Source organism: Stegodyphus dumicola, chromosome 7, assembly GCF_044657685.1.
Source record: "Stegodyphus dumicola isolate Sdum_Otavi_A_Nest chromosome 7, ASM4465768v1".
In the NCBI taxonomy this organism is placed as follows: domain Eukaryota; kingdom Metazoa; phylum Arthropoda; class Arachnida; order Araneae; family Eresidae; genus Stegodyphus; species Stegodyphus dumicola.
In genome coordinates, this window is record NC_140774.1 from 75582710 (window position 1) to 75598112 (window position 15403).

A 15403-nucleotide genomic window follows, 5' to 3' on the forward strand; every position below is an offset into this window, starting at 1 on the left:
ACAATTTCTGATACATCCTCTCCTCGAGGATGAGCACCAACAAAACTAGGAACAGACCGACTCATGCATCCTACAACGGTATCAATTCTTTAACATACAAAATTCCTTCCAAAACAATTCACCAAATATACCAGAGTTATAACACTTACAAAATTATCCAAAATACATTAAAATATCAATACATGCGGTCTGTTTTCATACAAATAATTACTCATAAGAACACAAAATATTTACAGTAAAATATCTTAAAATTCAATAAGAACAGTTAGAATAGGTATTTACAAAAGTTCTGCACAATACCAGCAAAATAAAATTAAAAGCCACCTCAAAAACTTTCTATAAAATGAAATAAACGCAATATCACAAAATAAGCCAGCTAAATAGTCTTAAAAAAGCTTAAAATAATTTTCAAAGTTTTTCCCACAATTTTATCTGGAAAATTGAACAATTTATCCAGCGGGCTAAAAGATGAAAATTTTGGCGCACCAAATGATATCAAACATCCACCTTCGGCGTGTAGAAAAACACATACAACCGGTGCACCAAATGACTTGGGTTACTTCAACACTAAGATGTTCACCTATCATCAAATATCCGCCTCGTTAGGCCTAGCTACACTCAAAACGTTTAAGCTCAAATATCTAATAAAATATGCATCCAAACAGTATGCTTTTAAACATACAGATAAAATAAGCTATGAAGAGTCAAAATCAATTATCAAAAGTAATTTGCACAATATGTATATAAAGATATAGACCAAAAAGTGCTTATCGTATGCAAATGGGGTAGCAATCCAACTTCAAACTTTAAAATCTTCACATCTTGCTAAATAAAGCTTCAAATTCAAATAATCACTAAAACACAAACCGGAACACATATAGATCACAAAGCACTTTCGTTCACCAATCTCACAAATTAACCAAGATATAAGCGTTTTAATAGCAAGCTCACCAAACACCACACAACATGAATGCAAGCATGCGCAGAATCCCGTATTAATCCCGGTATCTGAAAATTTCAGGCAGTCAGATTTCATTGTCTTCATAGGTCAAATGCATATTTACGTAATGCAAGTGAAAGTGTCTACCTGCACTTTATTTACATCACAAAACTTGTACAATAAAATAGGAAATTTCTACAAACGTTTTCAGTAATATTCAAGACGCTATTGTTAATAATGTATAAAATGAGTTAAATATTTCATACGACAGAAAAATACAACTATCTGTATGAAAGGAATCACCCCGAAACACAACGCAGTGTATGTTAGAAGACTAATAGATAAGGGCTTATCTTCTACTTTACTCTGCACGTTGTGATACAAATTCATTACATGGAGAAGTAATTTAGGTAACTTCGCTGTGTTGTATATTTTTTTAGAAAAATGCGTAAGATAAGATTACTGCTTACCAAGAAGAAAAGTGTACACCAATTTGTAGTATGTAATTGCCTTTCTTTGCTGAACTTTGTAAACCGTTATCCATTTACATTTACCTAAGTATAGCGGTGTTTTGAAAAATATTCTACATTATTTAAGAACAAAAATAAAGGCCGAAGCAGACTTAATCTTCTTCGAAAAGAAAACAAGCGAACCAATCACTTTGATTTCTACTGTACATTATGAAAAAGTATTTACCTTTAAATAACCGTGAATGATGTCATTTTCATGAAGGAATCGAATAGCTCGGATAATATGAAGTACAATGAGTTTTGCATTGAAAGGTGCTTGCTGCGGATGACGGCATCGGGATGCTTGTTTCAAGTACTCTGTCAAATTCATCTCACAAAGTTCTGTCACAAAATGAAACCTTCCAACTTTGTAATCAGCACACACAGCCTGTGCAGAAAAGAAAAATATCTGTTTTATTGCCATAAAAGTGTTTGTCGAAATACTACAAGTTTTACAAATAGGTTTCGAAACAAGAAAGAGTTTTAGAACAATTTTGTTAAGACACACGGAATCATTTTTGGTAAATTTTCTATGGTTACAATAAATGACATTCATAGAAAAAGGAATCCTATAAACTGCTTTTGTAAAAGATATGCTAGTTACTTAATTCTATGAAGGGACATCTAGTAGATGGATTGTTTCGATTCAAGACTAAAGGCTCATGTTTGATAATTAAGAGAAAACCTTATGCAACTAGCCAGTTCAATCAAAAATGACAAAAAAGCTTTTCGAAACATTTAAATTTGTTTGCTTTATCAAACTGCTTAAGTAATAATGGACTGAGAAAGCGTATATATGTTTACTTTTTGCTACATTTTCATTTAGAATCTTTAATTTTGCTAAAATTTTGAATCAAATTTCTTGAAATTTGGCTTTCATATGTATACATGATGGTAATACACTACAGGCTCTCATCTATAAAGTTTTTCAAAACGCTACGTATTACTTTTATAGGAATATAGAAACAAACGACAGAATTTAAAATTTATATTATACGAGTTGAGTTATAATGTTATTCTGCAGTAGAGATTTATTTCCATGAATAAGCAGCAGCAGATATATTAACTTAAAAATCGAAATATTTTTAAGATTTCATATTTTTAAAATATGAAATATTTTTAAGATTTCATATTTTAATTTTTAAAATAACAATGAACTATTCTTAGAGGTATTAAAAGTAATGCGAAGTTTTCAAAAAAAGCGACTCCTCTCTTGCCATTTTCTTTCTTTACGTAGAAAATTAAAAGAATTATATAGATATTAGATAAAGATGTACAGCATTTTACAGTAGATGTCCGATACTGATGCCTCAAACTATGCGTTCATTGTCATTGTCCAAGGAAAACCTTCAAAATTTACTCTATTTCCCTTCAAAAGGAGTCTAGAAAACACTAGTAGTTCGGTATTGGTCCGAATTCCAGCGAGCTTCCTGGGAGTTTGCGTAGCTTTTCCTTTTCAAGGTGTATGCGAGCTAACTTACCTTAGAAAATTCTCCACGAAGGCATCCGTCTTCTTAGGCAGATAACCCTGGAACGCATTGCTATAATTAAATAAACCAAATCAAATCAGAAAAGTATCTGCGCATGGAATGACCAGATATAGAACGCTCTAAATATTTAATTTAGAATGCAGCAATTATGAGGATCGTTTGGAATGCTCGCAATATACTCGTAAAAAGCACAAGTCCTTTTAAAAATTTGGAAAAAGATTCATCTGCTCAGCCTATTTGAAGAACACTTCGAAACCTCCAAAAATACTATTCAAGTTATTTAAGAAGGTGAAAAAAACATGAATATCTCTGGCTGAGAGAATTTATTAATTTTAATGTTACTATTACTCAATTAAAGTCACGTGCCTAAATGACGTAAATTCAGAAAGAGAGTTGTCTGAATATAACTGACAAAATTTCATGGATTTCATGGCAAAATCCACAAAACCCTAAAGCTATCATGAAAGGAATCAGAAATATATCATGAAAGGAATCAAAGTCCTCCCCAAAAAAAAAAAAATTGCCGATATAACATAAGCTGTACTTCAGATCTCTCTAGATATCATTCAAAGTAGTAAATTGAAAGAAATGAAGAGCTTATGGAGTTTGGTTTATTCATTTATTTAGTTATAGTAAAACACTCGAGGGTTATCTACCTAAAGGGAAGGATATTTTCATGGAGGACTTTCTAGAGGAAACTGGCTCATAGACGCATTACACATAGGGTCAACCGTGAAAACGCCCAAGCAGGCAGCTCATTCGCCAGGATCCGATTTCCAGACCAAACTACTAATATTCAGAGACTTTATCGCTCGGCTTGAGCCTATAAACTTACTTATAAGCTCAAAAAATAAACAAAGCAAACGATTAACAAATGAAGATGTGTATAAAATGAAAATTGGATAACATACGAAAAACCAAAATAAAGATAAATGATGCAAAAAGGGACATGCTCTTAAATTCGGAGACTTAAGACTAATAGTATAGTGCGTAAGCAAGATATCAGTCCTTATTTTGGCTTAAATTTTGAATGAAATTATAGATTTCGAAAAACGCAAATAGATACAGGTCTCTTTCCTTCATGAGCAAAAATGTTTTTGTGTAACTCAAAGCGACAACCATTTTGTATCGAAAGCAATGGACGGAGCATAGCGAAAACGAACGTATCAACTGTCGAAAAAATAGGAAAACGTGAAAAACATTAGAATTCTGAAAGCGTTTGTAAAAAATGGAACTGGAATTAACGTCCATAACGATCATAATTTTTTGAGATATGTGAAAACATTTAAGGAAATCCAAAATCATCAACTAAAGAAGCCTTACATTTTTCTCGGTCTTAGTCAAAATTGAGATTATATGTCCATTTGTGATTAGCTGTCTTAAGATTTGTTTATTTCTTTATTTTAAACTTAGGATTCCTATACCTTGAAGCAATATTTTAGGTTATTTACATCTCTTCAGTGTGGTTGACATATACCGGCACAATCAAAATTAGATGGGATCTTCAGGATTTCAATAACAAATTTTAATGATACATGAGAAAAATGATCGGAAAATTGAACTTCTGGAGAATGACTAAATTTGAAACAGATAGGAGAGGAGTTCTACGGGAAATATTTCATAGTTTCAGGGGTGAAATGCGGTTAATCTGTTATATACCCGTTACGGATTCCGTTTGCGAATATAAAAACTAGTTATTTCAAGTTTTGGTATTTACGAACATTTTCTATACTTCAATTTAATAAACATTAAAAATAATCTTAATTTAAATAAATGTATATATTTTTTTTTGAATTTTGAAAAAAGGGGTGGCAGGAATAGCGAAAGGGTTGCTTAGGGCAAAAAGGGTTGAAAACCACTATGATAGAATAATATTAAGAAATTATTATAGTCATTTCCAATAAGTTTTTTTAAGGACAAAACGAAAATATTTTAAAGCCTTCACGAATGACAAAGGGAAAAATTTTATAAACAGCAATAAATTTGGAATAACAGTTCATAAGAAAGTAAATATTCTGGACAATGAAATTAATGAGCGTGATATGCATAAAATTAAGAAAATATTTTTTCTTCAGTAGTATGAGATGATTTAGCATGGGAAGGCAAACAGATAAGCTTACAGTAAGCAGTAATCTGAAGCAGTCCGCAAATAAAATTCATTACGTATGATTATTATTGCGGGTCAAGTAAATGAAGAGAATTAGATTCTTTCAAAAATGAATTGAATGGCTGGATGGATTCATAGATTGAAATGACGTCAGAGCAGCGAATTCCAAAACGACAGTACGTTTTCCAAATAATTTGAACCTGGAAATAATGCGTGCAAGTATCGGCTAGTACTTAACTAAAAAAATTATCCTTAGCTAATCAGTCTGGAGATACCTATCTCGGAAGCCATCTGGGTCTGACTCAAACTTTAGCGCCACAGCATATGGAGTTGTACATGTCCTGCGACTTTCAATGAGCTATTAACGTGGAAATATTTTTTTGGGGGGGCGGAGATGTTTTTTGTCCATACGACTTAATTGAAATATTTTAAGACATGTACTTTCAAAGTAAAGGTTTTGTTCTGTTTTTTATTACCAAACATTAGTACTCTTTAAGCATAACTGGTATATATAAAATATTCTAGTTTTATGGTTTTCGTAAAGATGAGAAATTTTGAATGAAGTTTAATTCGCAATAAAGTATTTTCCCTCGCGCTCTACATCATGCAATGTTCAGAAAACCAGTATGTTAAGGCTCAATTACTTTATTTCATACTACCGGAAGTACCCGATGGCAGTTAAGTTAGATTAAGAGTAATTCATCTAACAATAGAGAGAACGATACCTTTCAAATCCTTCTCTAACAACGATGCAAAAAATATGATTCAGTGATACATTTTTAAGTCTGATGCGATATGAAACCCACATGAAAATTTCGATACAAAAATAAGCCAATTCTCTTTCATTATATCAGCAACAATGGCATGCAGTTTTAAATGATTTTAGTCTTTCTAATCAAATGGTCATAAAAGCTCAAGTTACATCCAATATTTCACCTATACTCAATTTTAGTCGAATATATGTGGCAAAAATTTATCGTAATTGATCAGAAATCAATAACGCGAACAAACACAAACCTTCTTTATATGTATAAATTTTGTAAAACTTAAATTTTTAGCTAACTATACGATCTGAAAGCTAGCAGTAGCATCACTTGTCGAAAAAAAGCACCTTTACCTCCAGCGCTCAAGACTGTTGCCGCTCGGAAAAATGAGTGCGAAAATTAAGGGCGTTCAGAGTTTTTAATATCTGGGCTGATTAAAGTCGTACAAAGATGAGAACAGTCGAAAGAGCTTTTTACAAATGTCTGATATCGGAAATAGTATATTTAATGTTTGGATGTGCTATTTTTAATTCGTTGTAAAACTTCAATAGTTTCCATAGTTTTTGGATGGAAATTTTTATTAACAAACTGCGATTTGAAAGCGATCAGTGGCAACAACTTCCGAAAATAGATCAGATTTTCATCTTCAACTTGCCAGACTGTTGCCACTCGCAAAACTGAGGGCGAAAATTATCGTTTTTCCGAATTTTTAATCAATATCTGATTTTAGCTACTTTTTTGGGGGGGGGGGAATGACGTCGACCTTTTCCAGGACCCAGAAAAAAAAAAGAGTAGAAAGTTTGGTGGCGATAGCTATAGTAGTCAACGAGTTATTAGAGGACAACCATTCACAGTTCTTTAAAGATACAAATTGTAATAAGTAGAAACAGATTTCGAAGCTAGGGTACAGGTAAATGAGCAATCATTCTTATTTTTTTAACTTAAATATGAATGTACTTTACCCATTCATGAGAGATAAGTGCAGCAACAAAGCAAAGAGGTTTGTTCACTTACCGTCTTATAATCCCAGTAAAGTAATTAACCCTTTCCGGCACGCTACCTTTTAAAGTCGGAGTTTTGATTAAAAAATGGTAGGAAGTATAATTAGGCATAGAGGAGTACACAAGTAAAATTTTGTGAAGGTAGCACTTATCGTCTTAATTCTGTGGGTGTGAGCACACCGATTGAATAGAGCTTCGAAAAGAGTGCTGAAACGAGCATTGTTGTCAATGAACTGACCGATGAGATGTGGAGAAACAAAGAATACAGAGTCTCAGTTGTCCTAGATTATCGGTGAGCCCGGTCTGGGCACACCTAGGGATCGCCGTTTGATTTTAGGCAAGATTTCAAGGTTAAAAATTTAAAACTAATATACAATAAGGAGATTAACATACAGCCAAAACCTAACAAAAATTTCTCTTTAAACAATTCCTTTTATACCCTAAAATAAATCTGGAAGATTTCTTTGAAAAATGAGGGTCTTAAACAACTAAACATGGCTAAAATATATGGACTGGTTTGTGTTGAGCTGCCATCTACTATAAATAAAAAAGGTTCAGAGTAACCTATAAATCCTTTTTCATTCAATTTTTCTGTGCGTACAGAAGGAAATTTTTAGGTGTGTGTAGACTGGGCACACTGTGCCGCAAAGGGTTAATGCATTACCAACTTGTATGGCACTTATTCTGCAAACAAGTTTATTTTAAAATTATTTTAAGTATCAAAATTACTTTCATAAAAAGTTTACTTACGTAAAATTTTGCTAAATTCTGGTGTTGTAATGCTGTCATCTGCTTTGGGTCTGCGGATATTTCATTCCTCATCTTTGTCTGACGAACCACAACGGGGATGCCACTTTTCTGTAACAAACCAATGTACGTTCCATAGTTTCTAGATGGAAAAAACAAAACTATATTAAATAAGGTACCTGGAATAAAAGAAACGGCGATTTGTTCTCTTATAAATGAAACTAAAGGAAATATTACAAAGGCATTCATGTGGCTTTTTCTAAATTCTTCACGACTTGATTCTTTTAGCACGATTGGACTGATAACGTATTCTCTAGAATGAAATACAAGCTTATTAGTCAGCTTTATAAGAACAGTCTTCTTGGAAAGAAATCTATATTTGTGCCATATGTTAAAAATTACTGTAATGACCAAATTGATTTAATAAACTGCATCAGAGTTAAATTTTAGGAAGGACAAAGTGTGAAAGAACGGTTTGGTGCAGTATAAGAAATATTTATATTTACGCAACACAGAATCAAATAGAGATTTAATAACGAATTCGAATTATTACTATCAAAAAATAAAATGGTTACAGGATTTCTGACATGTCTCCATCCCAAGGAGTTTTGCTTTTCAGATACTATACAGCTTTTAATACTATATAGGCATGTCAAACCTCAGATTTGAAAGTCTCACTTCCGAGATATGACTTAAATACACATTTACAATGAATTTGGGAACGCGAACACAGAGCATTCGTTGTTTCTTGATACGAAATTCTACAGTTTACTGAGAACCATAAGATACGAGAACACACACGCACATTTTTCCGAAAGATAAATTTTCCCGCTACCAGTTTAAAACATTTCGCTTTAAATCTAAATTTTTGTTACGCTAGTGAAAGAAAAGTGGATACGTTTTATTCCTACCCAACATGAATTTTTATTTGGACAACAAATATGCTATTAAAAAGGATTGCCAAAGATAAAAATATTTTTAAAATATGTTTCTCGTTTTATTGCGTTTAGTAAATTACTTATCTGTTATTGCATGCATTCAATGATAACTCATCTTTCACAATCCCTTACACATAGAAACTGCATAGAAGAAAATGGATTGAGCTTTGTGCTCATAAACCTTTATCAATAACGGAGTTTCTTTCACCAGTACCTCATCAAGTAGAATTTTCTCTTCTATGTGAAGGATTGCTCCATATAAGTCTTCCAAAATGTATCCGGTAATATTCCTTAGTGCTTTATTTTATATTGGACGGTCCTAGAATACCTCCAACAGGTATTTCCATTTCAGGCTCATGAACTTGACATTCAGCTTACATTTCTTAACATTCCCAGCACAGTTTCATTTGATGATAGTTTTTTGCAATAAAAATCACTTCAGAAGCAGTAACATTTACTGTGTCTTTTTATGAATTTGATGTCAAATTCCGTCATCGTTCCCGCTTTACTGTCACTAGGCAAAGCTATCGAAAGCATGCCAGTCAGTTAAATAACTGACAGTCTTTGGCCACAATAAAATCACTAAAACAGAAAATGCATGAACAGTGAACAATCAGTTGATTAATAGAGGTAACACTAGAATTAACAGACTGTGCTAGACAAACAAAATTTAATATGCCCAGGTAGTAGGCCAAGGACAAAATTCTGATTACTGTATTTCTAGCACACCTATAATACCAAAATTTTTAAAACAGCAAAACTAGTCCGTTCTGAAGTATTACGAATATAAAATATGTAATTTGATAACCAATAGCCATCAATTACGTTTCTGTACAAAAAACGCATCTCGCGTCGTCTGTGAATGTAACTAAGAACCACATATTAAGAACACATATCTTTTCAATGGACACAGATTAGGTGCCTTAAAAGTAATCCTAGTTTGTGTTGACAAACAGCAACATCATACAGTGTTTAAGGCTGAATAGCTGCAAATTTAAATCTTTTCAGAAAACAGAAATTAACTTATGAATTTCTAAGCAGTTTTCCGGATTAGTAGCAAACAGAAGATTAGAAATGTAGAAATGAGTCGAATATCGATAAAAAAATTAACTGCACTCACCCCTCGCACAGAGTATGTTCCATTTTGGTGCTGAAAACTACAGTTCCTGCACTTGTTTCCAAACCATTCAAGTACTTCGGAGCACAGCATAAGCACTGATCCTTGTTCATATTACATGCCTCAGAAAGATAATGAGATAAAGGAACACAGCAGCGAATAGTATGTAGAGGGAAATACCACTTGCTTTTTTCACCACACTTGATGTTATTGTTTAAATATCCACCAGAAAAGATGTCGCCATTATACAAACAGGAGTTCGTTTTTGTGAAATTCGTTCCAAGAGACTCTATAGGATCATCTTTTGCTGTTACGAATCTATAAGGAGAAACTTTCTCAGTACACCTAAAAAGGCTGCCTTTTGAAATTCTTTTGGATTTCTTCCTGTACTGCTCAATTCTAATAAATATTTCAGGGATTAGGTCTAAACGGTATTTTGATGAATAGTTGGGATACATGGGGCTACGGCATTCTTTCGGATCTATTCGCGAGCATCGAATTAGTTTTAGAAAATTAACCCATTCGGCAAGCGGATGTTCAATTTCAAATGCCTTGATTTTGAAGTGTGAAAGAGAATCTGCACTGGAATTTTTAATAAAATTTAATTTCTTCCCTGTAAAAGATATTTCATCGTTATAAGAACTAGTTTGATGTTTTTGTAGATGCCGGTAACACAGTGTCACTAATTTTTGCGGACTTTCGATTTTGTATTTAGTTGGAAAAGTTGATATCTTAGGAATTCTGAATAATATGTTGAATATTTCAGCTGAGGCTTTGTATTTTAATTTTCCATGATAAAGCAAAGCTTTGTTCTTTCCAGTTTTAATATCCAGACTGTTTTCCAGGATTTCACTCAAGTTACTTTGCTGGGACATATTCTTAATCGTGTGTTTAGATATACGATCATCATTGCCAGTAAAGTTCTCACCATTTGTTAAAGTGCAGTCAAAACCAGGACATGCTTTACTATAGAAATGCTCACCTTCAAATATTTTTTCGAATACCGATTCGCGTACGATGCTTTTCTCATCAAAAGACTTGTAAACTAATGCATCTTTTCGATTACTTTTAGAAACACTTTTACTAGGAAAAATAAGTTTGAAATTCTTTGCCTTCATCATGCTTGAAAGTTCGCAAATATTCTCACATTCATCTCGTGATGTAGGTACAAGCCATGACTTGTGTTTACATTTCACTTGAAGATAGTTGGTACAGTCTACACCGTTTTGCGACTTTACTTCTGTGAACTTTAAATCCGGTTTGAAATAGTAAATCGAAGAAACATCTAAAGAATAGCTCTCCATACATTTTTTACAGGGGCTTGCATAACGACTTCTCAAGCTTTTTCGCAGTTCGCGAGTTATAGTAGTGGCAGATTTACTATAAAAGTTTATTTCATGACTTGAGTCTGGCATTTCATTAGGCAAACTTTTAAGCCAATCGAAACATTTTTTGATTCTCCAATCTATGGAAGGGAATTTGTCTAAAGCGGATGGACTGTAAAATCCACTATCCTGCGTTTCATTATGAGGATTATTTTCTGCAGATACAATAGAATTTGTCGCATTTTCATATGATGGGTAGCTTTTAACAGAACTTTTGTCATCTGAAAAACTCTGCGATTTGATATTTCGTATGCTAAATTTGTTTCCTTTTCCTTCGTTATCTGTTACTTGAGAAGACAAAAACTGCAAACCTCTCGTAACATTGGAATGGTATGTATTCACCAAGAAAGTCAAAAAGTTCATTGGGCTTATTAGGAAGGCCACTTTTAACCATATGCCATTTGACGCAGTATTTAAATTAATTTCATTGCGTTTTACACTACAGTAATCAGGTAGTTCAGAGTTGAGCTTATTTTCAGTAGATTTATTGTCGTTCGGCTCTAATTTTTGTTCACAGTGCGTTTCGTTCTGAGGATTTATGCACTTTTTTGACTGGTCAGCACTTTGACTTGAGTTTAAAATGCTTGTATCCATATCCTGAAAGACAAAGAAATAATTAAAATTATCTATTGGAAAATAGAAAAGTGAATCTCAATAATCATCAAGGAATTTAGTATTTGTTTAGTATTAGCAATTTCTGCAATAGCGGGAAATTATTTTCATGGAGCCGTCGTAATCAGAAGTGTGGTTAGTGCTCTTGATTGCTCCATCGTCTGAAATTCAAATCCCGGAGAAAGTGTGGATGTCTGTGCGGCGCGGTCAAAATTCGCAGCAAGTCAAAAGCCCTGTCGAGTGATTTGGTGATAAGGGAAGAGGAATAGGAAACACTTGGACTCGGGGTGCTTTCTATCAATGTTGGGTTTAGTTTTGACTATAGCAAAGCATGCGCGAGCTATCTGCCTAAGGGGGCGGGATGCCTTCGTGAAGTATTTTTTAAGAGAAATTTTCTCATGTCCATGTTAATATAGGAATAACCATGAAAAAGCGGCCAAGCGGCCAACCTGTTCGTATGGAAACAAATCAAGGTAGAACATAACCAAAATTGGGGCTGAACTAGGCAAAAGTCACCTAGATGGTGACCAAGGCCCATGCGAACGACAAACGCTGTTTTGCGCTACCTGTCATTATAATATTCGTGGACTTGTTCTGATTCAAGCAAGTGAGATAAGCCACAATAATTTCAGGGAGTCTTTTTTACAAGCGTAACAGTATAAATTGAGCTGTTTGGGAAATCAATAATCGCTTTGAATAACTAAAAATATGTAGGACTGTTCGTTTAATCCGCGATTTCTGTTCTTTCGTAAGTATTAAACTATTTGCTATAAAAGTAAACTGGAGATTAAACTAGTCACTCAGACATGACAGCTCAATGTAACTAAATATACGATGTAAGACAGTGTTATGGGTGAAATTAATATCAACAAACCGGCAGCAGAAATTTGTTTCGAGTAGTTAGAAAACAGAACTTCTGTTTCGAGAAGTAAAGAAATAAAATCCAACATTTTGCATAAGTGAAATCTTGAATATGACTTGCCACATCTGACGTTCATGGAAGATATAGATTCCTTCCCTGTCCTCTATAGTGCATGCCTCAAGGATGATAGACCTGAATATTTTAGTTTAAATAAACATTCCTTTCCCTAGATGCAAAGGTAATAATTATATAACTCATGATACTGAAATGGAAGCTTAAATAAGAAATTAGTTTGCTTTAATAGTCAGAAATTTCAGATAGTTAATATTTACCAAAATTTTATTCAAAATTCAATATAACGTAAAATTAATTTTATATTAAATTATGCCGAATCAGCATAAAATACTAAATATTTTGAAATCTTTCTGAAGTAGAACAAAGTACTGTATATTACATGGAAGCTAGAAATTATACATATAATTATACATATAATTTCTAGCTTCATTTGCTTGACATGTATTCGCAGATTTATAGAATTTTGGATATTTTAACTGACTTATACTTGCTTTCAAAAGTGTGATAAATTATGTTTTCTACTTTTAAAATAATGTGTGTGTGTGTTATTAGGGCAAAACCTCGAGGGCTATCTGCCTAAGGGGAGGGATGCCTTCGGGGAGGACTTTCTAAGGGAAACTGGCTCGTATACACGTTACACATGGGGAAAACCACGAAAGCGCCCATGCAGCCAGCCCGTTCGCGGGATTCGAACCTCAGACCGAACTACCAGTGTTCAGCGACTTTACCACTCGGCCGCTAGTGGGCCTTTTAAAATAATGAAGGAAGGATTTAACTTACAGCGCACTAAAAGTCAATCGTTTTTAGTGCATAGTTTTTATGTTAGCCAGCTTCAGCTCAAATCTGTTAGTATTCTAGTGCCAACTGTAGAATTTTAAAATGAGCGTAGTCTTCCTTCTGCGTAATATATTTTTGGCCTTATGATTCAAGTACGAGTCTGAAATACAGTGATAGGCATAAGTAACAAGGCACTATTGTATTTTCTGAAAATGGGGGGAATTTTTAAAACTCGCTTTTGTCAAAACATTTACATAATCTTTAGTATATTATAAAGATTGCTGTAGAAGTCAACTTTAAATTCAAATTAATAAAAAGAACATTTCAGACCATCAAAATTAATGACAAAATGGAAGTAATGAAAAATATGATCAGCACTTCGTGGTAATCGGTCTTAGGTAACAGCCTTGAGCCATTCGCATAGAATTCACTTCTTTTTAAGTTATTTCTGGAAACATTGTTACCTTCATCTAAACGCCTTTTAAAATGCGGCGTTTTATACATTAAGTAGATATCCTGTTTCTTTACTTTTTTGTAAAGTTCTTTCCGTAAATTTAAGACAAAGGTTTGAGCTGAATGACAGCTTGGAGCTTATGATAGAAAACTAACGACGGACGATGTGCCGTATATATGGCATCATTGTCAGATTGGAAGCAGGAGTTGTTGCATAAATGAAGCTTACTGGCGCTATGTTGCTTTTAGAGATATTCAAATAGATGTGTTGGTCCACTATCCCATGAATGAAAAAGATTGCAGATATCTACACCCGACATGCAGCCCCATACCATCAGATTTTTAGACTCCTTCTAAGACAGTTGGCTCATTTTCATGTCACATCGAATAACCGCGATACGATCCAAGCAGCCAGCCCGCTTACCGAGATCTTTTCTAACAATGTTCAGGAGGGCTGATTACACCAGTGTCTGTTACTACTTAAAATTAGAGTCCAGTACTAAAGATTAATTAAATATTGAATGAAACTTGAATGTTGTGAATTCGTGTGGAAACCAATTGCGAATTCAGATAGTTGTCCCATTTAAGGATAAAAGTATATTAAAAGAATAGCTAAAAGCTAGAGTTCTACAGCAGAAGATCTTAAAAGGTGAACTATATAACACAAATAATCACCAAGTGAGGATATTTCAACAAAAAAACTGGAAGGTAAATAGGACTAAAAATGTCTAACCGAAGAACTATTAATATTAGGTCACTATACAAGTTTTGAGAAAGGTTTAATAGTAATGTAACAGTATTTCGATAAACGACACAAAAATCAAAATAAACTTACGATGATTCTGTTTTTGATAAACACGAATAATAAATGTAAAATCAAACTTTGGACTCGAATTTTTGAACTGGGTAGGTCCCACTACGACAGATATGAAAAATTCCGAAACAAAGAACTCACGTGCCCTTAATGTTTTATTGCAATTGGTGATGAGAAGCCCCTGTACTTAATCCCCCTCCACCGAACAGCTTCAAGTCGAAATAACAAGCTTATTACTTATATTAATACAGGAGGTTGTTTTACTAACTGGAAGTATTTGCATTCATTTTTAAAACTTAAAAGATGAAATGAACACTTTACTGGGTACACGTTTGGGAGCATGATCTAGGTTATTAAAGAATAAAAATGCCTCTTTTTTCCAACTTAAATAGCAAAATTTGATAACGGATAAAAGGGGCTGGATACAAAATCGTTTATACATGAATTCGGAAAATTTTTAATATGCTTTGGGTTTGTTTATGGGACAAAAGGTCGTTAAATCATTCAGTTATGCAGAATTGGATACTTTTCCGTTTTGCCGGCGCAAGCGATAAAGTCGCCAGTAATTGTACAAACGAAATATCCTTGCTGGTAACCTTTTACTTTTACATTTTCAAAACAAATCGCAGCCATTTCTTATCAGATTGTTTCTTTCAATACTGGCATAAAATTACATAGATTTTTTTACCAGATAGTTCACTTTTAGGCCCTAAAGCCATTCGCGGGCGGTAATTAAGTAAATTAGGATACAATCTCACCGCTCACCCGATGGCGAAAATATAGAAAAGGCAAAATCAAGGGTTAAATTCGTC

The 15403-nt window shown here is 33.6% G+C and overlaps 1 protein-coding gene across 3 annotated transcripts in view; it reads right to left on the minus strand.

Annotated features, from left to right (window-relative positions):
- Positions 1 to 15403, minus strand: part of LOC118184666 (uncharacterized) — a 116235-nt gene that overhangs the window by 52889 nt on the left and 47943 nt on the right. For all 3 annotated transcript variants that reach the window (XM_085820470.1, XM_085820469.1, XM_085820471.1), the window contains 3 exons: positions 9617 to 11595; positions 7562 to 7700; positions 1637 to 1837 (listed from right to left, as the gene is read on the minus strand). In XM_085820470.1, coding sequence (XP_085676596.1) covers positions 1637 to 1837; positions 7562 to 7700; positions 9617 to 11595 — 2319 coding nt within the window. The remainder of the gene's footprint in view (positions 1 to 1636; positions 1838 to 7561; positions 7701 to 9616; positions 11596 to 15403) is intronic.